The following is a 24,980-nucleotide window of genomic DNA, read 5'->3' as shown; positions in this document are numbered from 1 at the left end:
TATTGTGTAAGAGGTAAGGAGGTGCTAGGTGTGAGACAAGTAGGAGAGAGGAAAGGATGGGTCCTTAGACACAGCAGAAAAACCGGAAGATGACATTATAAAGATAAAAGACACATGCCCATTGTTGTAGACGGGCATGTACATGTCAGCAGAAAACCCTAAAGATGGTTCCCCAAACAGTGATGAGTAGGATTTTTGATATTTTCACTCATTCCCCAAGAGGATTTTCCCTCCTAAACACTGGTCACTGATAATCAGAAAAAATACAAAAAAAGATTATGTGTACGCACATGTATGAACCTAGATATAAAGTTCTGAAAATAAGCCATCACACTTTGAATTAATATAGAAAATATTCAAATAATCTGAGTCTCGTTAAGGCCCCAACGGCAACTGGAAGGTGTTAGAATAGTGATTAAACCATGTGATCATGTGTGGAAACGCCTTGGTCCAACTTAAAGTTAAAAGCCTCTGACACATACTTTGTTCTAAATGAGAAAGTCTTGAGTTCGGCAGGCTGTGTCTCTCTCCACCTTACAGCCTGACTCTCACTGGCCTGACTGCTTCCAGATTTGCTTTCACCTCTACTGTTACCCTTTTCTTCATGTGAAGATCAAAAGTGACAAGAAAGAGTACAGCTACCCGTCTTTCAGCTGGTAGCTGCTGACAACTTCTCCAAAAAGAACAACACATATTTCTGCACTATTCAAGGTGCTGGGTAAAAATGGTGGAAAATTCCTACCACAAGGGATTTCTACAAATCCTGGAGACTGATGTACATCATAGCAAGGCTAAGCCTTCTGCTCTCTATAGAGAGCTAAGGAGGCAGTGAGATGCAGGCATTTGTGCTAAGCACCACTGTGATGTGATGATGTTGCCTACAGTGTGAGCTGAGGGCAGCAGGGCTCTCACCTTTCATAATTTGCCCAAGGCCAAGATCTGAAGAGGTGAAAATGAATTCAGCTCTAATGTCCTACGTTTTCAACTCTATAATGCCACCTCCTACCACTTTCTTACTATACTGAAAGAATGACATAAATCCAAAAGGATGTATGTTGGTTTCTTTTCCATGTGTGTTGATTTAGTTTAATATTTCAATCCTGTATTGCATGGCAGTACAATCTGTAGATACAGGATACAGGGCAGATTTAGGGGATAACCTAGATTCAGGATCCAAGTTAACCTTGGAACAATGTCAGCCCAAACTATGATTATGTCCTTAAGCATCCCTCCCCTCTGCTTCCCAACTGGCAATATTCTTCTTTGAATATGCATAAAATCTGTAAGATAAGAAAGCAATGGACACCTTGTTCACCTTGAAGCGTAAATAAGCAACCTCACCTTTCATATCTCAAGGGTCCATTTGCATTTTTTAATGGGGAAATTCCTTACTTAAAAATAATGAACCCCCTGAATTTCAGACATAAGTTCTAGGCCTGTCAGTAAAACCTCTGTCCCTACCTCCTAGGGCTGTGGGGGGACTGAGTTAATCTATGTAAGGCTCCCAATAAACATTAACTGTGATTATGTTAGCACTACCCCAGCCTATCAACTGGGCTCATCCTAGATTCAGTGAAGAGCATACTGTCCCTGGGAAACAGAATTTTTTATTCAGTATGAGTAGTCCTGGCATCATTCTTGATTTGACACCAAGATGGTCCACAGCAAGAGCTATATAGCTCCTGCTTTATAGCTTATGATCCACAGCAATCATAATAGGCCCGATTCCAATTTTCTTCTGGGCAGTGAACTCTGCTCACTTGGCATTTGCTTGATGGTTTCGGCAACACACTTCAGACGAGAAGTGCAGATGCGCCCACTACTCCCTTGCAGCATGCACTTACCGTTCCTACTAAGGGGTACAGAAAACCAGCCCCAACGCTGGCGCGGATGTCGCGAATGGGCAGAATGAAGCCTGTAGGGACACCTTTTTGCTCTGGGTTGTGAGACAAAGACAAGTGTGTTTTAGCCATGCAGATGGGGAGATTCCCAAAGCCCTGGGGAAAGAAGGGAAGAGAGGGAGGACAAATGAAAAGATGACAACCCAGCAATGACCATCTGGGCCCTGTGATTACATGGATTCTTCAATTTATTCGAAACATCTAACTCCCTTTATATACATCTCTATCTTGCTGTCCTCCAGCTTATTTATTAAGCCAAAAAAAAAGAACTGTTGGGTGAGGGAGTTAGGTACTCACAACTGTAGTCCACAAGTGAATATTTTATTTCCATCTATGGAAATAACATAAAACCAATTTAAAATGATAGTTTGGAGTAGATATGAGAATAAAATTGGAGAGGGTCAGGTGCAGTGGTTCATGCCTATAAATTCCAGCACTTTGGGAGACTGAGATGGGTGGACTGCTTGAGCCCAGGAGTTCAAGACCAGCCTGGGCAACAGGGCAAAACCCCATCTCTACAAAAAACACAAAAATTAGCCAGGTGTGGTGGTGCGTGCCTGTAGGCCCAGCTACTCAGGAGGCTGAGGTGGGAGGATCGCTTGAGCCTAGGAGTCAGAGGCTGCAGTGAGCTGAAATTGTGCCACTGCACTCTAGCCTGGGCAATGGAGCCAGACCCTATCTCAAAAAAACAAAAACTGGAGACGTTCTCAATATTTTGGTAAGACATTCTGTATTTCCTCATGGATTTCTACACATTCATATAACGCCTATGGGTAAATAAAGAACCAGGGACTGTGCCACCTAATCCAAACTCAGTATTTCAGAGGAGAGAAGGCTGCCACCCAGAGAAGTGAAGCAACGGGTACTTGGCAGGGCTGGGAGGACCCAGAGATTGTGACTCCAAGTCCTGCTTTGCAAAGAGTTGAAAGGACAAACTAACCAAACATCTACCTGCTTCGTGTAGACTTCAGCTTTGTGTTGAGCTTCGGGAAGTAATTCAATGTCATCTGCTCCATAGATCTTCTGTGCAATGATCCTGATTTTATCCTCAACTGGGAGCTAATGCACAAGAAAGAGATGGGGACACCATGACTGGACACATGTGAGGACATTTAACCAGGACATAGCCACATTCTAGGTCAGAGTCCCTAAAAGGGGCAGAAGATGGTTTTTATATACATATACATAAGCAAATAGTTTGAGGTTGATTGGGTTAAGAACACTTTCCTTTTTTTTTTTGAGACGGAGTTTCGCTCTGTTGCCAGGCTGGAGTGCAATGGCGCGATCTCAGTTCACTGCAACCCCTGCCTCCCAGGTTCAAGCGATTCTCCTGCCTCAGCCTCCCGAGTAGCTGGGATTATAGGCATGCACAACCAAGCCCGGCTAATTTTGTATTTTTAGTAGAGACGGAGTTTCTCCATGTTGGTCAGGCTGGTCTTGAACTCCCAACCTCAGGTGATCTGCCAGCCTTGGCCTCCCAAAGTGCTGGGATTACAGGTGTGAGCCACTGCACCCAGCCAGGAACACTTTCTTTTAATATCAAGCCTCAGATTTTATAAGTGAAAATGTCCCACAGAGGTAAAGTTTTTATATCTATATATGCAGATATACATATACACACATACATATATTATATATATAGATATAGATACACATATTAATATATATTAAGTAAGGTTTTAAATATATACTTACATAAGTACATATTTAAAATCTCTCGCTAAGTACATCATAAACAGTGTTGCTGACTACCCAAGAATAATTATTTCTTCATAAATAAAAAGTAGATGTTCAGGCTGGGTATGGTGGCTCATCCCTATAATCCCAGCACTTTGGGAGGAGGCCAAGGCAGGAGGATCACTTGAGCCCAGGAGTTTGAAACCAGCCTGGGCAACATAGCAACACTCTGTCTCTTTAAAAAATAAAAATTTTAAAATAATAATAAAAATTAAAAAGTAGATGTTCTACTCTAATACTGGAGATCAGTCCTGTCAAACCAGACCTGGGGACACTGTTTATGAAATAAGACAACCAATGTCCATCTACATAACTCCCAGTCTGTATATGAGAGGCAGATGCCACCCTTAACACAATTGATTAAGTGCAAGCACCAGGAATTAGGAAATAGTCATAAAATCAAAATCACCCAGGTATTAGAAAAAACAACCCAGTGATTTACATGATCAACATGCATTGGGCATGTCCACTTTCTGTGGCACCTGAAGCAAACAGTGCAGTGGACAGAGACCAGTGGTCTAACTGGTGAGGGCCTCAGTCCCATGGGCTGTTTCCTCTGGGGCAAAGCCTTCAGAGAAGTGGAGCTGGCTTCTTAAATGCTGTGTAGACTAGTTCAGGGCATTAAGATTCAAAGAGAACAGCATACGTTGAGGTTGCCTAAAGGAAATCAGAAGCAAAGCTACTCATGGGTAATTTGGATGAGCAAATTACAAAAATTAGGCAATATATCTGTCTTTATAGCAACTAAAGCTAAAAGAACATATTAGGCAGATTCTTATTTATTTGAGACAGAGTTTTGCACTTGTTGCCCAGGCTGGAGTGCAATGGTGTCATCTCAGCTCACTGCAACCTCCGCCTCCCGGGTTCAAGAGACTCTCCTGCCTCAGCCTCCCAAGTAGCTGGGATCACAGGCATGGGCCACCATGCTTGGCTAATTTTATATTTTTAGTAGAGACGGAGTTTCACCATCTTGGTCAGGCTGGTCTCGAACTCCTGACCTTAGGTGATCCACCCACCTCAGCCTCCCAAAGTGCTGGGATTACAGGTGTGACCACAGCGCCCAGCCAAGTTTTGTTTTTAAAAGGAGCAATAATCTATCTATAAAAACAAAAATTCCCTTTTGAACTAAACAATGATAATTTATGAAGGGGCTTTATATAATGGGCATGAATAAAGTGAATATTCAATAAGGACTTTATAAAGATGAAACACAGATTATTTTCATATGCATCTCATAACTGGAGCTCTATAAATGCCAAGGCACATTTAGAACTTCTGAAGCAAAAGCACTTTGGTTGAAGGGTGATTTAAGACTAGCAGACGCTGAGTAAGACAAAAAGTGGCAGCCTCCTGTTTGCCAGAATGGATAAAAGTTGCAAGTAGAAATGGGTTCTAAAGTCCATATGTCCCTGCTCTTTCAGGTCTCCTGCTGGTTTTCAAGGACTGGGCTTCCAGCCTTGGGTGCTATGCATTGGAGCCTGGAGAGGGTGCCTATAAATGCTTTCCATTTGTGTGCAAATTTGTGTTTATGGCATTTTTCTAAAAGGATGATTGCTGAACAGATTTTAAAACTTGCCTATAAAATCAAAGCTCAACAGGAGAATGTCAATGTCAATGTTAATTAACTGTAAGTGTATTATATCTGCAAGGGGCAAAGAGAAATAAGAGAACACTAAAACTCAAGAGTAATAAGTTTATTCCTTCTGCTTTTTTATGGCTGTTTTTGAAAGTCTATGATTATCTATTAAAAACCAAGCCAGGCCAGGCACATTGGCTCATGCCTATAATCCCAGCACTTTGGGAGTCTGAGGCAGGAGGATCACTTGAACCCAGGAGTTCGAGACCAGCCTGAGCAATATAGGGAGACCCAGTCACTACAAGAAAAATAAAATAAAATAAAACAAAATTTTTTTTTTGAGATGAAGTTTCGCACTTGTTGCCCAGGCTAGAGTGCAGTGATCTCAGCTCATTGCAACGTCCGCCTCCCGGGTTCAAGCGATTCTCCTGCCTCAGGCTTCCAAGTAGCTGGGATTACAGGTGCCTGCCACCACACCCAGCTAATTTTTTGTATTTTTAGTAGAGATGGGGTTTCACCATGTTGGCCAGGCTGGTCTCCAACTCTTGACCTTAGGTGATCCACCCGCCTCGGCCTCCCAAAGTGCTGGGGTTACAGGGGTGAGCCACTGTGCCTGGCCAATAAAACAAATTAGCCAGGCTAGGTAGTACATGTCTGTGGTCCCACCTACTCAGGGGGCTGAGGTGGGAGGACCACTTGGGCCCAGGAGGTTGAGGCTGCAGTGTGCCATGATTGTACCACTGCACTCCAGCCTGAGCAACAGAGCAAGACCCTGTCTTAAAACAAAAAACAAACAAAAAAATCAAGTCAGAAACTAGCCTAGAGAATAGGAAAAATTAACTACAGCATATATCTCATATTCCTAACAAAGTTTCCAGTTGTTGTTTCCATACTACTTAATGTCAAATCACATCCTGAAATACACTGGACAGATAAATGAAAACAAAACACAACCCTATAATAAGAACCTTTTCCTGAACTAACTTTATTGTATCATAGAGTAAGCAGGGCTCTACTTAGACCAGGTGTAATTTAATTTGCTTAGTGATGGAAAAAATGATGAAGCTTCCTGGAGTACTTTGGTTTTGCATGTGAGGGCCCTCAACTTGAGGCAGCACCTTACCAGGAAGTGAGCGTGGGGGCACACTTCTTTCCCCTATTACTGAAAAGCCATCAGAAAAATTTTGTAAGCTCGATGCAGCCCCTTACCAATCTGCTACATGGTTGGTGCCTTGTTTTAAAGGCTACAGTGAATTACATATTTGGTCTATATGTAACCTTCTCTTCTGCCACCTGTACTTTGACCTTTTTCGAAGTTAGGATATGAGCAACGGTTCCCCCTCCACCCTGGGGTATTCCTGCTTAAATCCCCTCTGTAAGTAAGCAGTGGCATATGTTTATAAGAAGGCTGTCTGGGCAGACGCAGTGGCTCACGCCTGTAATTCCAGCACTTTGGGAGGCCAAGGCAGGTGGATCACGAGGTCAGGAGTTCGAGACCAGCTTGGCCAAGATGGTGAAACCCCGTCTCTACTAAAAAAATAAAAAAATTAGCTGGGCACGGTGGCAGACGCCTGTAATCCCAGCTACTCGGGAAGCTGAGGCAGGAGAATCACTTGAACCCAGGAGGCAGAGGTTGCAGTGAGCCGAGATCATGCCTCTGCACTCTAGCCTGGGCAAAAGAGCAAGACTCCGTCTCAAAAATAAAAAGAAGGCTGTCTACAGCTGGGAGTCCAGGCTGTGGTTGTGTAAGTCACCTACGTGGGAATCAAACCGCAAGGCTGAAGCTGCGAAGCATGGGGCTCTAATAGAAGTAGCCACACAGAAACTTCACTGTGCCCTTTTCGTCTTTTTTCTTTTTTTGCAGACAGCAAATCACCCACCTTGAGGTCATAAAGGAGCTGGAAGCTGCTGGGTGCTTGTGCTGCTCTCTGGACGGCCTGAGCCAGGGCTAAGGCACCCTTGCCCCCTTCTGCCCAGTGAGTGCACTTCACGGCATCAAAAGCCCCATGTTCTCTGGAAAGGCGGCTGATGAGGTCCAGCTCAGACTCTGTATCCGTCCTATAAAGGAAGCATTTCATATCAAAGCATGGAAAATGGCTGGAGAGACAGAATTATCTTCTTTTTGCCATTAAACCTCATGTGAATTACCCACTGATAAACGAACACTAACCAAGAAATTTGGCCTGGGTTTGAATCTCAGCTCCGAAACTTACTAGCTGGTGACTTTTGGCCAGTTACCTAATCTTTATGTGCCTCAATTTCCACCCGGGTAATACGGGAATAATCACAGCACTTATTTCATTGGGACGTTATGAGACTCAGATGGTAAATCCATGTAAAGTACTTGGAAAATTCCCAGCACTCCAGAAGGAATCAGTAAATACTAGCTTTTAAGAATTTTGCTGGCTGGGCGCGGTGGCTCACACTTGTAATCCCAACACTTTGGGAGGCCGAGGTGGGAGAATCACGAGGTCGGGAGATCGAGACCATCCTGGCTAACACGGTGAAACCCCGTCTCTACTAAAAATACAAAAAATTAGCTGGGCATGGTGGCAGGCACCTGTAGTCCCAGCTACTCGGGAGGCTGAGGCAGGAGAATGGCATGAACCCGGGAGGCAGAGCTTGCAGCGAGTGGAGATCGTGCCACTGCACTCCAGCCTGGGCAACAGAGACAGACTTCGTCCCAAAAAAAAAAAAAAAAGATTTTTTGCTTCCCATTCTACTATGGTGAGGCCATTATAAAAAAACCCTGACCACCAATGCAATACCTAAACAACCCACACAAGTTCTTGCATGACCCCTTCCAGAGTAATATGCCCAATTCTTTGTCAAGACAACATCCCACCAGATCTAGTAAAATAATGGAACACTATAGGCCTATGACCTTCTGTTAGCATAAAAGGCCCCTAAAGATGAAAAAGGAACATTGAACTTCAGGCTTGTGTGTTACTTCCCCCAGTGGAAAGGAAAAGGGCCCATAGGAGCTGAATCTGACTTTGGGACCCTCAGTGGGTGAGGTGGTGAGCCCGCTGTGACGTACGCAATGCCTGTCACAGTGCAGGCTAAAACCACAGGCTATAACCAATAGCAGTAACTGAAAAACAAAATAAAGCTAAAAGCAGTGCTGTACAATCAGCTCCAGGAGATTTTCCACATTCATCCTTTTCGCTTACACTCTACACTTACTTGAATGCATTCACGGCCACTACTACTGGAATTCCAAACATTCTGGCATTTTCAATTTGTTTCTTCAAGTTACTGAAGCCTTTTTCAACCAGCTCCAGGTTCTGTAAAAACAACAGTGAAAGGCCTATGAGATCAGAGAGTTGAAAACCACTGCAGGTTCTTCTTCAAAGGCAAACAACCTCCTTGAGCCAGCAGCCACTCACTGTCAGGACAAGGAGGCCAAGAAAGAAGAGAGAAGGTCCCTTGGTGCATTTTTTCCAGTGCAGTGAGTGGATGCTATGGAGAACTGCAGCTTTCACTCCAGCCTATGACACTAGAGTGGAGCTCTGCTTGTTTCCCAGCCTTCAAGAAAAAAAGAGCTGGTATGTTTCCTGTCATTATGCCACATCATTATAGCTTATTTGCTGTTTGAAAGGAATTAGTTACCCTTACCCAAATTATATTTACCAATTGTGTTTATAGATTTTATGTATTCATAGGGTTATGATAATACAAATTGACTCTACTCTGCACAGCACAGACCCTTCCATCAGAAGACAGAGCCTAACAACATAGTGGCTGGCACAGAAGAGGTATTCGTTATATGGCTGCCGTAAATACTGCCAGGAAATATGAAGTAAGCAGTGATGTTTTCAAAGGTTTTGATGAACTCGACCGTGAACGAGGGCAAGAAATAAGATAAATACTATCTTTAGGAATCAGGCCAGTGGCTGGGCCCAGTGGCTCACACTTGTAATCCCAGGACTTTGGGAGGCTGAGGCAGGAGAATCCACTTGAGCCCAGGAGTTTGAGACAAGCCTAGGAAACATAACAAGACCCCATCTCTACAACTGAGAAGTTAATTTAAAAAAAAAAAAAAAAAAAAGGGCCGGACCTGGTGGCTTACGCCTGTCATCCCAGCACTTTGGGGGGCCGAGGCAGGTGGATCACAAGGTCAAGAGATTAAGACTATACTGGCCAACATGGTGAAACCCCGTATCTATTAAAAATATAAAAATTAACTAGGTGTGGTGGCAGGAACCTGTAGTCCCAGCTGCTTGGGAGGCTGAGGGAGGAGAATCACTTGAACCCCAGAGGCGGAGGTTGCAGTGAGTTGAGATTGCACCACTGCACTCCAGCCTGGTGACAGAGCAAGACTCTGTCTCAAAAAAAAAAAAAAAGAACTGAGCTGGATGTGGTAGCTCACACCTGTAATCCCAGTACTTTGCGAGGCTGAGATCGGAGGATCACTTGCACCTAGGAGTTCGACAGCAGCCTGCCTGGGCAACATAGGGAGACCCTGTCTCTACAAAAAATTAAAAAATTAGCCTGGTGTGGTGGCGTGTTCCTGTTCTTCCAGCTGGTTGGGAGGTTGAAGCCGGGAGACTGCTTGAGCCCAAGAGTTAGAGGCTGCAGCTATGATCACGCCTCTGCAGTCCAGCCTAGGTGACAGAGTGAGACCCTGTCTGTTAAAAAAAACCCCAAAAACCGGCTGGGCGTGGTGGCTCATGCCTGTAATCCCAGCACTTTGGGAGGCCGAGGCGGGTGGAACACGAGTTCAGGAGATCGAGACCATCCTGGCTAACATGGTGAAACCCCGTCTCTACTAAAAATACAAAAAAATTAGCCGGACATGATGGCGGGTGCTTGTAGTCGCAGCTTCTTGGGAGGCTGAGGCAGGAGAATGGTGTGAACCCAGGAGGCGGAGCTTGCAGTGAGCCGAGATCGCACCACTGCACTCCAGCCTGGGTAATAGAGCCAGACTCCATCTCAAAACAAAACAAAACAAAAAAACCCACCAAAAACCAAGTACTACAAACTAAAGGGAAGCAATTAAGGAAATGTATCTTTAAGTATGTTTACTGCAGCCCTGCTTGTAGCATTGGAAAATTATAAACATAAACCTCCTCCAAGGGGGACTGGGCCAATGAATTATGATACATACACTCAATAAATATTTATCATGCAGATGTTATGAAAGTGAGACCCATCTGTGTTAACATGGAACCTGTCCAAGAGGTACTAAAGGTGCAAAACCATGGAGAGCTTAATTATTCCATTTTAGGACAAACACAAAAATACATGTGTATAATTCATGAAAAATTTTTAAATGTTGAGAAATATGCACCGAACTGTTAAGGGGACTCAACTCACATATATTATATTCTTATAATGTTTAATTATTATTTTTTAAAAAGGGTATATTACTATTGTAGGCTTAACAATACATTAAATATTTAAAAAATAAAAGAGTCTTCTATAAAAATACATATACTGAATCATCGAGCAAAACCCAGCAGTAATGTTTGTTGATCCCAAAAAAGCAGAAATAGGTAGGATAAAAGGTGGAAAACAACTAGGTTCATTATAAATGTGATTTATGCTTTTTTCCTTTAATAATTGAAAACTGAGATTATGATTTATTTGAGCTTCTAAAGAACACTGCTAATTCTTTACCTCTAGTCACATGAAAACCAATTAATATGTAACGCTGATCAAGAACAGTTTTAAATAAGTAGAATTTCTTAAATGAAGACACCAGCTGGGCCAGCTAGGGGCAGTCACTGTAATTAGACACAGGAAAGGCTGTGGGGTGGCAGGAGGGCCAGAACTGTGAATTCCCCTCCTACGCGTGAATCAGACAAATGACCATAAAAGGCAAACCATAACTCAGAAGACAGGCAGACTGAAGGTACCAGCAATTTTTTCTAGCCAGTTTTGAAATACTTCATTTGGGGCCTGAACAGTGACCCTGTATTGCTTGATAATTTAAAAGCCTTCCAAAAAGGCAGAAAATTTGAATTAGCAGTGACAGCAGGTGACCTTGCCACCTTATCTGATGGCCTGTCTTTCCTGTAATCACCCCAAACTGGCTTTAGAGATGTTTCTTTGATGGTAAATGACATAAATATGAAAAGATTTGAGCTCACAGTTGTTCTCTAGCCTCCTGTTTGATGCTATAAATATCCAGGAAGCTTTGTCTAGAAAAACAACCAGAATCCTGACCATATATCTTGGCCCGTTAATATGGATTTAAATCGGCAGAGGAGAAGCCATTTCAAAAAAGGTCTCTACTTGCTTCTGATCTGAATGGCATTTGGAACTTACCCAGCCAATGCAGGGAAGACAATGGAAGGGAACTGCTATTAGTCTAGGACAGGGTTTCTCAGCCTCACACTCCGACATTTGAGCTGGATAATGTTGTAGGGGCTATCCTGTGCATTAAAGGATGTTTAGCCAGCATCCCCGGTTTCTACCCACTAGATTCCAGTAGCACTCCCCACCTCCAGTTGTAATAATAAAAAAAGTCTCTAGACATTGCCAAATGTCCCCGGGGTCAAAATCAGCTGTTGAGAATCAACCACTGGTCTAGGGCAGTGGCTTATTGACACCCTATGTGGGACAATTCTGTTTTGTGAGGTGCATCTTCCCTATCTACTCATTTAATATAACTCCTCAGCACACTGCAGGCCTTTTGGCACCCTGCACCCTGGGTCACAGCAATAACCCATTCATTTCCACATGGGCCAGGTGGAGAAATGCTGATTCAAGGTGTGGTGCTTTCTAGGACAAGTGATGAGAAATAACTCAGGTTACCTCCTGTATGTAAGCCTTGGGAAGAGGCAGTCCAGCAGTGACCTGGAAGGAAAAGAAACAGAGTCAGAGGCATTTCCTATTTAAATCGCCTAGCTTAAAATGGTGCTTTTCATGTGTTAAAGGCAAGACGCTGCAATGCTTGCAGGCTGTACAGTAGTATAAGATTATTTCCTACCCTAAGGACTTAGGGTATGTGACCAATCACACAGCACAGAACAAAATCGACTGCTTTGGGCAGTGTGGAAGACCTCTATGACCTGAATTAAGGAGGTGAGAAGGACCGGATCGATGGCAGGAGAGGTGGAAAGGGGTGTACCAAGCAGGTGCAGTGACTCGAGTGAAGGCCATAGCAGTGGGGTTGGAAGTCAAGGGGAGTGTGGGGAAAGAGGAAGCGGTCGGGCCTGCGGAAGTCACCCTGGGATGTCTGTCGATAGAGCCCGTGAGGAGCCCTGCCATGGTTTCATGAACTGGTCCACAGTGCCAACCTAGCATTGGTGGAGCTGAACCGTGGTGCAGGGTCAATACAAACAAGAGGGAAAACAATACAGAAGGATTTTCTTTCTCTTTTGTAGAGTATATCTAAAGGATGGAGGTGTCTGGTGCCTCCCCGCCCCACCCCCCAGCCCCCAGTCTTGATCTATGCCATGGCTCAGCCCTGTTGCATCCACAGAAATGAGCAAGTGGGTGAAGGTGTCCATTTCATGGGCCCCACCATGGGCAGTGGATAGTGATTAAGAAGCTCTGCCCTCTTCCATTGCAGTAAGACTATGTGCTCCAACTCCAGAAGGGGCTGTGTGGAGGCAGAGCAAGAAGCAAGGACCTTACAGGTAGCTTCCCGTCAGCAAGCTAATAAGAGCAGGAGGCCTACTCTCTTGACAGAGCCATATGTGCAAATGTTCCCCTCCATGCACAGCATTATGGGACATTATCCTGACTGTGAGGTCAGGAGGAAGCAAGGAAAGGAGGTGTGATGGTGTGAGGGTGAGTGAGGGGTGTAAGAGAGAGGAATGTTAGTTGTGACTGGGAAAAAAAAAGGGAGTCTATCCTGTGCTACTAGCAGAAAGGGGTGTGCTGGGTTGGGAGTGCCTTTGGCACTCAGGGATAACTAAGACTGGATAGGGGTGCTGGGGTTGTTATGGCAGCATTCCCAGTGTGCTCTGGGGACCCAATCCTTTGAAGGGGTCCATGAAGTCAAAACTATTTCCATAAGATTCTGTAACATCTTATGGCCCTTTTACTCTCATTATCATTCTCTCATTGAGCATATAATGGACTTTTCCAAAGGTTATGAGACATGTGATGTCACAACAGATCAAGTGCTGTCTTCAATTAAGCCAGACCCAGAGAAGATCTGAAAAATGTACAATGCCTAAATTTTGCTGGGAAAAGATAATGCATTTTCATGTTTACAAAGTTCTTTATGTTTACATGTAACTCAGTTTTAATTTCTAATATGGTAAATATCAATAGCTATAACCCACATGAACAAAAACTCTTTTAGGCTCTCAATAACTGTCAAGAGTGTAAAGAGGTTCTGAGGCCAAAACAGAGAACTGCTACATTAGGACAAACCCTGACCAAAACAAATTTGATTTTTATCCTGTAGGCCAGGGAGGCCTTATTTCCTAAGTTACAATACAAGCTCCTGGTAGACAGGAATTTAATAGTTTTTCAAATGATTTCAGAAAACCTAGCACCATGTCTTTTCATGTAGGCCCTAAAGAAAAGGTGTTAAAATACTAGGATAAAAAGTAGTAGGAATTTCTAAGCAGTAGGATTCAGAGAAATACAAAATTCAGGCTGGAGGTGAGGATGAGCCAGTCTCCACCTGTTTCTCTGTTACCCAGGGCAGCCCTGGGCAGATCTGCCATTCTCCTCTCCCCCACTCCCTCCCTAGGGTGTGGAGGCCCTGTCCAGCATGAACAGTATACTCAAGAAGGGGCTGACCTCCGTCTCAGCTAACTGGTTTGGTTGGCTGGTTGCCAGTGTCACTATACAGAGGGATGCAGATTTAAAAAGAACAGTCTGAACGTAAAACAGTTTTTTGTGGGGCTAGCCGAGTACACGTCCTTGGAGGGGTTTAGATATTGTCAGATGTCCTCCGAAAGGTAGGCCAGGCAGCCGATTTTGGCCCTCTTAAAATGCTGAGCGCTGACGGTGCCTGTGAGTGATAAGGCAGCCAACACAAGGGCTGTCTGCCCGTCCCTTGCTTTTGCTGCCTGTTAATCACGAGGATAAGAGCAACTCAATGAAGAAACAGGCAGAAGTCATCCAACTTCCTTTTGGCCGTCAACACACTGCCGATAATCAGATACTTCAACCCACCACTCACCGTGGGGCCGCCCCCGTGCATCTTGAGAGCCCTGACAGTGGCAACAAGCACCACCACGTGGGGGCAGAGGCCGGAATACCGGCATTTGATGTTAAAAAACTTTTCCATTCCAATGTCTGCTCCAAATCCTGCTTCCGTCACTATAAAGAGGAAAGCAACAGTAAAAATGCCATCCCAATTCCCCTGATGTTAAAAGAAACATACAGTCTATTCACTGGTTTTGCAAAAAACACTAACCTACAAACCCTTCTGGGCCAACAAGCTTGAGTGCGATCCGGTCTGCAATGATGGAGGAATTGCCATGTGCGATGTTGGCAAACGGGCCAGCATGGACAAACACTGGAGTGCCCTGTGGAAACCAGGACACCGTGAGCTGAGCTGCCAATCCTGCTTCAAAGTGGGATCACACATTCAACGGTATGGAATTGATTTGGAATCGGAAGGAAGAATACTTCCCAGAGGGAAAATACAAAGTCATCTCTTTTATTTCAGTAACGTCCCAGTCACAGGTGTGAGGAAGAATGAGAAGAAAGAGATGAGCAAGTGGAGAAGGTCTTGACTACCCAGGTTAAGTGTGCTTAATTTTTTTTTTTTTTTTTTGAGACGGAGTCTCGCTCTGTCGCCCAGGCTGGAGTGCAGTGGCGTGATCTCGGCTCACTGCAAGCTCTGCCTCCCAGGTTCACGCCATTCTGCCTCAACCTTCCGAGCAGCTGGGACTACAGGCGCCCGCCACCATGCCCGGCTAATTTTTTGTATTTTTAGTAGAGATGGGGTTTCACCATGTTAGCCAGGATGGTCTCGATCTCCTGACCTTGTGATCTGCCCACCTTGGCTTCCCAAAGTGCTGGGATTACAGGTGTGAGCCACCGCGCCTGGCAAGTGTGCTTTATAACCACTCTGCTCTGACTGTCCAAAACCAATTCAAGAAGGCAGGAGTCACTCTGCTCACCTCCAGTGTCTGCATGAGATTGGGCTTGATTGCATCCTTCATAAGCACTGTCAGTGCACCACTCACCCCCTACAAAACAAATGTGTGCAGCATCAACTCCCACCAGCAAAAAAACCCAACCTTCTGAAACCAATATTTGACATTCTAGCCTTACCCATGTTAGCCATCTTGGACCAATTGATACTTTCACCTGAATTGGACCATTCATGGTTTTTTTCTGGATATGCTATGAAGTTGCCAATTATTAAATTATTTATTTTTTGAGACGGAGTCTGGCTCTGTTGCCCAGGCTGGAGTGCAGTGGTGCAATCTCGGCTCACTGCAAGCTCCACCTCCCAGGTTCACGCCATTCTCCTGCCTCAGCCTCCCGAGTAGCTGGGACTACAGGCACCCGCCACTATGCCCGGCTAATTTTTTTGTATTTTTAGTAGAGACAGGGTTTCATTGTGTTAGCCAGGATGGTCTCAATCTCCTGACCTTGTGATCCACCCGCCTCAGCCTCCCAAAGTGCTGGGATTACAGGCATGAGCCACCGCGCCTGGCCAAAGTTGCCAGATAGAATACAAATGACATTCACATGTAATATCTGGAAAAACATGTAACTCTGGAAACAAGCATCTTAATCAAGCTCAGCTGCTGACTGATGTGAGAAATCCATTCTAGACTATTTTAGAGCACGGCAATGCTCGTTCCCAGAGTACTCAGTTATTTGTAACTCTGGTATCTGGGCAGAAATTTCTATAAATACCAAACTCAATATGTGTCTTCCAAAGCTAAAACTGCAATATTATGCAAGAGTTCAATACCAACTTTTAACATCAGGTCACTCTATTAAGCCATCAAAGTGTAGCTGAACTACCTAGCAACAAAGATAAAGCAATGGTACTCTTGATGTTCTCTGCAAATTGAAGTCATACACCCACTTTTAGAGATGCCCACAGGATGAAGATGTTACTCAAATCATCTGGAACTTGTGATCTATTACTAAAGCATACCAGCTATTATTCACTCTGATGTACTTTTTAAACATTTCATAATTATCTTGTAATTAGCAAAATAGGATTAAATTGATGAATTAATTGCAATGTCTTAAGTACAGCATTACATTTTGTTATTAATAACTGCTGAAAGACCCTAGGACAACAGACACAGATATGTCGCCAAGCCTGGCGTGTCTGGGTACCCACCAGATCTTCGGCACTGACGGGCTCTCCTTTCTTACTGGATGCCACCACCATTTTGCCCAGTCTCTCTCTCATGTCTTCTAGAGAAGTGGTGAGAGCCAGGACAGCCATAATTTCACTGGCCACAGAGATATCAAACTGGGCCTGTGGGCAGGGAAAAGAGGTACTAGCAAAAACTTTGTGTTAAACCAGAAGTGTGAATTGCAAAAGTGATCCTCTTTTACATCTGAGGCTTAAACAAATAGCTTAAAAGGATAGAATAACAGGATACTACCCAAAATACTTAATGAAAATAATCCTCTAATAGCAAAAAATATATTAATTAATTATTCCAAGACCCTGAGTTGTCAATTTTTTTTTTTTTTTTTTTTTTTTTTGGAGACAGAGTCTCAGTCTGTCGCCCAGGCTGGAGTGCAGTGGCACAATCTTGGCTCAGTGCAACATCCACCTCCTGGGTTCAGGCAATTTTCGTGCCTCAGCCTCCCGAGTAGCTGGGATTACAGGCGCGTGCCACCATGCCCAGCTAGTTTTTGTATTTTTTTAGTAGAGATGGGGTTTGGCCAGGCTGATCTCGAACTCCTGACCTCAAGTGATCCGCCCGCCTCGGCCTCCCAAAGTGCTGGGATTACAGGCGTGAGCCACCACGCCCAGCCCTGAGTTGTCAGTTTTTTAAAATAAATGTTATAGTAGGACCAAAAAGCTATGATTTTATCCCTATGAAGGCCGCTTATAATCATGCGCTTATTGTTTCTTTCATATACAAGGGAATAATATGGTACCTCTTAAACCAAGGAGATATACAGTGAAATGGCCACAAAAAAGAAGCAATTTTAATCAATTTCTATGCAAGGATATTCACTTGGGGCTCTCCACCTCCAGGAAAAAATGCTGGGGGAAAAACACACAGGTGACACATGGGATTTATTGCAAAAGCTGTCAGGAGTGCTCAATGCCACACACCTACTCACTTCCATTTTAAAAGGGAGAAGGCAGAACAACACCTGGCAGTATCAATCGTATGAGAGAGGATGGAGGAGGAGAGAAGCAGCAAGATCTAGTGCCTCTGAACTAATTTCCTTGGAAAGGGACAAATTGTTACCGTCCGTGTGTGACCCTTCTCCGTTGGAGCCTGTCCAATCGTGATCTTCCTCAGGAATCTATCATTGGTATCCAACACTACAGCAGACAGGCAAGATATAGAACGATTTTGAGTAAAAGGACCACAAAGTTAAAGGAAGCAGCAGAGTTTTAAAGCAATAAGTCTAATTTCATGATTGTCTATCAATATTTCAAAATGGATGGCAAAGCTAGAATATGTGTTAAAGTTTAGAAATGATGTTCATATACCACAAATACACAGGAGTTATTTTTACGGCAAAGGAATGTGGAATGGCTTGGTTTTATCCCATCTAGAGAATTCAAACAGTTAACTAGAAATCTGGAATCTATTTTAAAGCATATTCCACATATAAGAAAAACAGAGCAGTCTACATTTTTTCAAAAGACTGAGGTTTGTGTTGTTGTTCTGTGGGATGATGACTCATTGACTTTCCACCACCGTAAGAAACGCAGGAGCCATCAAATCAGGGCAAGTGCAAATATCTTTTGAAACACGCTGGGTGCCAGGCCTGGTCTGGAAATTTAGGAAACATAGCACACTTAGCAGAGAGAATTTTTATTCTGATGACAGAATATCTATCCAATTATATAACCACAAAAAACATGGCAAAGACCAAGCAACTAACCAACTAACGACCTCCCAGGACTAACTACTGTTAACATTTTAGTGTACCCTCAGTTCTGGTTTTTGGTATGTGTAGTGTAATAGGAAATATATTTGACCTTTGTCATGGGTTCCTGACAAAAGGCTCATAGAGCTCTTGGAATTCCAAGGGTGATAGGAGTGTCTTGTTATTCATTACAAACTCCTTTTGATCACACCTGAGTTTATGGTAATAAGTTACTTATGGTAGGTCTCCTAGACAGCCTCAGGAAAGGAATGGTCACCAAAAAGACCAAATGATTAGAGGGCTGGAACTTTCAGTCCCACCCACCAACCTCTGGGTAAGGTGTTAGGGGTGTATAAAACTCTTGAACAGGCCGGGCACAGTGGCTCACGCCGGTAAATCCCAGCACTTTGGGGGGCCAAGGTGGGCAGATCACCTGAGGTCAAAAGTTCGAGGCCAGCCTGACCAACATGGAAAAACCCTGTCGCTACTAAAAATACAAAATTAGCCGGGTGTGGTGGTGCATGCCTGTAATCCCAGCTTCTCAGGAGGCTGAGGCAGGAGAATCGCTTGAACCCGGGAAGCAGAGGTTGCAGTGAGCTGAGATCACTCCATTGCACTCTAGCCTGGGCAACAAGAACAAAACTCCGTCTCAAAAAAAAAACTCTTGAACAACATGATTTGATGAGCCTCTGGGCTGGTGAACACATCCAGGTGCTGGGAGAGTGATGCCCCCTACGCTTCTCTTCCATCTGGTTGTTTCTGAGCTGTATCCTTTATAATAAACCATAAACACAAGTGAAATGCTTCTCTGAGTTCTGTGAGCCATTCTAGCAAATGAACCTGAGCAGGGGGTTGTGGGGACCCTCCAGTTTATAACCAGTGGTCAGAAGCACAGGTGACAACCTGGACTTGCGATTCGTGTCTGAAGTGGGGCAGTCTTTTAGGACTGAGCCCTTTACCTGTAGGATCTGCTCCAGACAGTTAGTGTCAGAATTGAGTTAAATCATAGGATACTCAGTCAATATCCACTGGAGAAGTGAAAGCTGAATTGTTGTGGAAGAGAAAAACTACCCATCTGGTGTCAGAAGTGAGGTGCTGAGAGTACTATGAGTATAGAGAGGAAACAGGAGTTGCCATTTCAGTATCAAATGCCAAACAATATCAAAGAAACACAAAATTAAATTGATCCATATTCCTACTAATAACATCATTGCTGATGGCTGAATATGTTTTAGAACAGAGTTTTTCATCTTAGAGATTAGTGAAGCAGTGTAAGGATGTGAGAAGCTCACAGAGTACAAATTTGCCTATATATTTTGTGGGTTTTTTTTTCAAGATGTTTTCTATTTCAAAATTAAAATAATTTCAAAGTAAAAACACACACACACAAAATGAACAAAAAAACCCAGTTCATACTCTAAATGAGTCAAGGAGGAGAAGCATTTTTAAGGCACTTGATAATATGCCAAATTATTTTCCATAAAGACTGTCGTAATTTCATACCAAAAGCAGTGTCTTATATAGCAATCAGACACACACACACCCCACTCTTGCTGTAATGTGTTGTTAAAGCCAACCCTTATTTTTCAAAAGAAAAAAGTATCAGGTTTCATGTAACTAATATTTCTGTAAAAAATAGCTAGTCAATAGGTATGACTGCCTCTAGTTGCTTAGAAAACATGAATGAGACACGAAGCAAAAGAAAAGTAAATCGGATACTAAATCTTCAAAATGGACTTTTAGCTTATTCCTTATAAAATATTATACCATTTGTCTAAAGCTATTGAAGCAAAGGAAGAGAAATTCCAATGTGGTTTTAGACATTGAGAGTGTCATCTAAATAAGGCCATTAGCTAGCAATGGTTATTGAGTCAAGGAAAATCACAAAAACAGTCAATAAACTGGCCTTCAGCTCTATTCTGCATGAGTGGATGAAGATTCTTTCTCAATAGTGATACAGAATAGAAGGTTGCATTGTTGATGCAAAGTGAAATCTAAGCTACACTAGTTGTGCATTGAGAAAAGTAACATATGGCAGTGAAGCCAGGCAACCTACTTACTGAACTGGTAAGTATTTAAACCTTGAAGGCTACCTAATATGCTATAAGAGAATTTAATAAAATGAGGTAAAAAAATGATTAGGTAGGCCGGGTGCGGTGGCTCATGCCTGTAATCCTAGCACTTTGGGAGCCTGAGGTGGGCGGATCATGAGGTCAGGAGATCGAGACCATCCTAGCTAACATGGTGAAACCCTGTCTCTACTAAAAATACAAAAAATTAGCCGGGCATGATGGCGGGTGCCTGTACTCCCAGTTACTCGGAAGGCTGAGGCAGGAGAATGGCGTGAACCTGGGAGGCAGAGCTTGCAGTGAGCCGATACTGTGCCACTGCACTCTAGCCTGGGCGACAGAGCGAGACTCCATCTCAAAAAAAAAAAGATTAGGTAAGCTAGAGAACTACAGAAAAAATCAAGTCATTTATGCCACACAAGAGTTCTAAGAATAAAGGTCACACATGATTCAAGAAGTGATTAAACATAATTTCTCTACTTCATGACACTAAAACTTTTTGCATAAAATTAAATTTGTAAAATGTGATTTTTGGTTTAACTACCCTAATTTCAGTCAACACTGAATAGCCAGCAAAATGTTCGACCAATCCAACAAAGAGATTTGATGATAGCTAATAAGGAGAGATACTGAGAGAGGTGGCAAGAAAAAGAAATAATGTCACCATCTTGGTCATGCCTTAGCTGGTAAAATACCAACATGGAAGCTTCTGAGCCTCACATTTTAACAACTCTTCTGGAGGGTGTAGGGTGTGCAATATAGCCAAAATAAACGGGGCTTGTATACTGCTCTGGTACCTCTTTGCCAAGTTATGGTTTCTGGATCAATGTCCAATCTTGCAAATCTGTTTATCTCTTCATCTGTCAGTGTGGTAGGGTCAGTCTTTTCAATGCCTAGTCTCTGAAAGTGTAGGAAAATGAAAACATAAAATAAGACAAACAGAAGCACAATAAACGTAAGACAAAAATTTTGACCCCTACCTCTAAATGGGATCCCCTCTAGGAAATGCAAACCATCTTAAATTCAGAAGGAAAAACTGAAAGCTGGGGGTTATTTCCTACTGTCAGCCTAAAGAAAGACATTACAAAAAATTATCTTCAAATAGGTTGAGTTTATTCAGGAATGAGCGACGAGGGTTATAACCTGGGATGCCACAAATATGCCTAGTGAGGGAAGGGAAGCTTTTACTAGCAAAGAAGGAGAGCTTCAGCTAGGCGTGAAGCTCAGCCTGTGGCTGAGCCTGTAATCCCAGCACTATGGGAGGCTGAGATGGGCAGATCACCTGAGGTCAGGAGTTTGAGACCAGCCTGGCCAACACGGTGAAACCCCGTCTGTACTAAAAAATACAAAAATTAGCTGGGCATGGTGGTGGGTGACTATAATCCCAGCTACTTGGGAGGCTGAGACAGCAGAACTGCTTGAACCCAGGAGGTAGAGGTTGCAGTAAGCCAAGATCACGCCACTGCACTCCAGCCTGGGTGAGACTCCATCTCAAAAAAAAAAAAAAAAAAGGAAAAGAAAAGAGGGAGAGCTTCACGTAGTCTGCTTAGAGAGTTCAGGTCAAGGCTGCAGTGAGCCATGATTGTGCCACTGCACTACAGCCTGGGTGACAGAGCAAGACCCTGTCTCAAAAAAAAAAAAAAAAAAAAAAAACAGAATTCATCACTCCCAGAAGCTCAAAGCCAGAGTTGTCAATTCATTGGTGCAGTTGCCGTTACTGGATAAGTGTACTTTCAAGAGCATCTTATCTGAATTACTCCCATCCTGAAGAATGTCTAGTGATAAGTCTTGTCATGGAAACATAAGTATACATTTGAAATGTGCAAGCTGTGCAAAGCAGGAGATGTGTGAAGGACGTGAAGGGATTTCTTTTGGGGTTTTATAAAGTTGTTGGAAACAATTTTTGCTTTTGTTTTTTTGAGATGAGGTCTCATTCTGTCACTTAGGCTAGATTATAGTGGCCCAATGATAGCTCACTGCAACCTTGAACTTCTGGGTTCAAGGAATGCTCCTGCCTTAGCCTCCCGAGTAGCTGGGTATAACTACAGGCGCATGCCACCACACCTGGCTCATTTTTAAATTTTTTTGTAGAGACGAGGTTTTGCTTCATTGCTCAGGCTGGTCTCGAACTGCTGGGCTCAAGTCATCCTCCTGCCTTGGCCTCCCAAAGTGCTGGGATTACAGGCCTTGCAAACAGTTCTTATCACAGACACGTAAGTGTAAGCCTCCTCTTCTTCATGTCTTCCCAGCCCTGTTTTGTCTGGGTCTGACAAAAGTGATTTTATCCCGATATCTGCAAATTCACATTACTCACACATGTACAAAGGTATTATTAACATGTTTGTCCCTATAACTGAGCACCAGAAGATTTCCCTAAGCCTAGACCTAAATAATCATAGTATCATAGTGACCAAGAAGTGTTGTAAAACACAAACCCAATTTTTTTTGAGACAGTCTCTGTCTGTCACCCAGGCTGGAGTGCAGTGGGGCATCCTCAGCTCATTGCAACCTCCGCCTCCCCGGTTCAAGCGATTCTCTTGTGTCAGCCTCTCGCGTAGCTGGGGCTACAGGCGTGCACCACCACGCCCAGCTAATTTTGTATTTCTAGTAGAGATGGGGTTTCTCCATGTTGGTCAGGCTGGTCTCAAACTCCCAACCTCAGGTGATCCACCTGCCTCAGCTTCCCAAAGTTCTGGGATTACAGGTATGAGCCACCACGCCTGGCCTCCTCATCTCTTAAAAAAAAAAAAGCTGAGCTCAGTGGTTCATGCAAGTAATCCCAGCACTTTGGTATGCCAAGGTAGGCAGATCGCTTGAGCCCAGAAGCTTGAGATCAGCCTGGGCAACACGGCAAAACCCGGTCTCTACACAATATATAAAAATCTGGGCATGGTGGTACCTGGCTGTAGTCTCAGCTACCTAGTTGGGTGAGGTGGGAGAATCACTTGAGTCCTGGAGGTCGAGGCTGTAGTGAGATGTGATTGCACCACGGCACTCCAGCCTGGGTGACAGAGTAAAAGCTTTTCTCAAAAACATAAACAAACAGGCCGGGTACAGTGGCTCACGCCTGTAATCCCAGCACTTTGAGAGGCCAAGGCGGGTGGGTCACCTGAGGTCAGGAGTTCGAGACCAGCCTGGCCAACATGATGAAACCTTCTCTCTACTAAAAATACCAAAATTAGCTGGGCATGGTGGCAGGCACCTGTAACCCCAGCTATTCAGGCTGAGGCAGGAGAACTGCTTGAACCTGAGAGGTGGAGGTTGCAGTGAGCTGAGATCACACCATTGCACTCCAGCCTGGGAGATAGAGTGAGACTCTGTCTTAAACAAACAAACAAACAAACAAACAACCAATAAATTTTTGAAAAATTAAAAAACAGAAAAACAAAAACAAAAAATCCCTTGTGGCCAGATGTGGTGGCTCACGCCAGTAATCCCAACACTTTGGGAGGCTGAGGCAGGACCATCGCTTTAGACCAGGAGTTTGAGACCAGCCTGGACAATATGGTGAGACACAGTCTCTACAAAAAAATAAAATAAAAAATTAGCCAGGTGTGGTGGTGTGTGCACCTATAGTCCCAGGTGCTCAGGAGGCTAAGATGAGAGGATTGCTTGAACCTGGAAGGTGGAAGCTATAGTGAGCTGTGATTGTGCCTCTGCACTCCAGCCGGGTTACAGAGAGAGACGCTGTCTCAAAAAAGAAAACAAAAAACAAAACAAAACACCTCTCCTTTGCTGTTCCTTTATGGTCATACCCTCCCTTCATCCATACCCTTAGCATCTATTGATCTGTTCCCTAGCACTATAGTTTTCTCTTATTGAGAATATCATATAAATGGAGGCATGCAATATGCAAGCTTTTGAGACTGGCTTCTTTCACCCAGCATAATGCCACTGAAATTCATCCAAGTTGTTGCTTGTATCAATAGCTCATTTATTTTTATTGGATGGATGTACCAGTTTGTTTATTTATTCATCCATTGAAAGACATTTAGATTAGTTCCCAGTTTTTGGAAATTATTAATAGAGCTGCTAAAAACATTAATGTACAGATTTTTATGTGAACAGAGTTTTCATTTATTTTGGGTGAGATTTCTGGGTCAGGTGGTATGGTGTATGCTTACTAACTATGTATTTGTTACAGAAATTCAAATAAAATATAGATATAACTACGGTTTTAACTGTTTAACACAGACCCTTATCTATTCAGGGCAAGGCAAGTATTATTTTACAGACAAGTAAGCGGAGAAACAAGTCATTTAACAAATTTGCTTAAGGTCCCAATGATGCAAACTCCAAAGGCTGCTATGCCGCCACAGTGACATCCTGACTCTTGTTCATGTTATAAAGGAAGAGTCGTTTTTTTCTTAGCTGAGGGCAGGTTGTCAGTGTTCTATTTATTCTACACTAGCCACTTCTAATCTATAGATAAATGAGAAATAACCTCTACCATCCATCTTTGCTATGTATATCATGACTTTAAGACTATGATTACTGATGTAACTTCATCTAAAATAGGCTACTCCAAGAAGACTTTTATGTCCTAATCAATGATCAGATTCCAGATTCCATACAATATAAAAAATGTGGAAGAAAAAAAGCTTACCTTTAACCTTCGGATTTGGATGTCAGAGAACCTTCTCACTCCATCTACTGATGGCACCAAACGATTAAAGAGAGCCTTAAAGAAAAGAAAGGGGCTTTAAAATGAGAGGAGCCCCATTGCCTTGCTACCTGCAT

At 43.4% G+C, this 24,980-nt stretch overlaps 2 protein-coding genes across 3 annotated transcripts in view; one reads left to right on the top strand and one right to left on the bottom strand.

Annotated features, from left to right (window-relative positions):
* The window catches only part of ZBTB25 (zinc finger and BTB domain containing 25), a 55,638-nt gene extending 48,468 nt beyond the window's left edge, over positions 1-7,170 (top strand). Inside the window, exon 4 of the mRNA XM_016926220.4 lies at positions 7,079-7,170. Coding sequence (XP_016781709.1) covers positions 7,079-7,107 — 29 coding nt within the window. The 3' untranslated portion in view covers positions 7,108-7,170. The remainder of the gene's footprint in view (positions 1-7,078) is intronic.
* The window catches only part of MTHFD1 (methylenetetrahydrofolate dehydrogenase, cyclohydrolase and formyltetrahydrofolate synthetase 1), a 71,979-nt gene that overhangs the window by 3,280 nt on the left and 43,719 nt on the right, over positions 1-24,980 (bottom strand). For both annotated transcript variants that reach the window (XM_016926218.4, XM_054666646.2), the window contains exons 15-26: positions 24,847-24,921; positions 21,038-21,140; positions 17,541-17,617; positions 16,445-16,585; positions 15,258-15,326; positions 14,546-14,657; positions 14,309-14,448; positions 11,977-12,018; positions 8,401-8,501; positions 7,095-7,272; positions 2,853-2,960; positions 1,845-1,997 (exon numbers count right to left, since the gene is read on the bottom strand). In XM_016926218.4, the coding sequence (XP_016781707.3) occupies positions 1,845-1,997; positions 2,853-2,960; positions 7,095-7,272; positions 8,401-8,501; positions 11,977-12,018; positions 14,309-14,448; positions 14,546-14,657; positions 15,258-15,326; positions 16,445-16,585; positions 17,541-17,617; positions 21,038-21,140; positions 24,847-24,921 (1,299 nt within the window). The remainder of the gene's footprint in view (positions 1-1,844; positions 1,998-2,852; positions 2,961-7,094; positions 7,273-8,400; positions 8,502-11,976; positions 12,019-14,308; positions 14,449-14,545; positions 14,658-15,257; positions 15,327-16,444; positions 16,586-17,540; positions 17,618-21,037; positions 21,141-24,846; positions 24,922-24,980) is intronic.

The sequence above is a fragment of the Pan troglodytes genome, chromosome 15 (assembly GCF_028858775.2).
Source record: "Pan troglodytes isolate AG18354 chromosome 15, NHGRI_mPanTro3-v2.0_pri, whole genome shotgun sequence".
Taxonomy (NCBI): Eukaryota; Metazoa; Chordata; class Mammalia; order Primates; family Hominidae; genus Pan; species Pan troglodytes.
The sequence above is the reverse complement of the archived record's forward strand: the minus strand, read 5'-3'. Positions and strand labels throughout refer to the sequence as shown.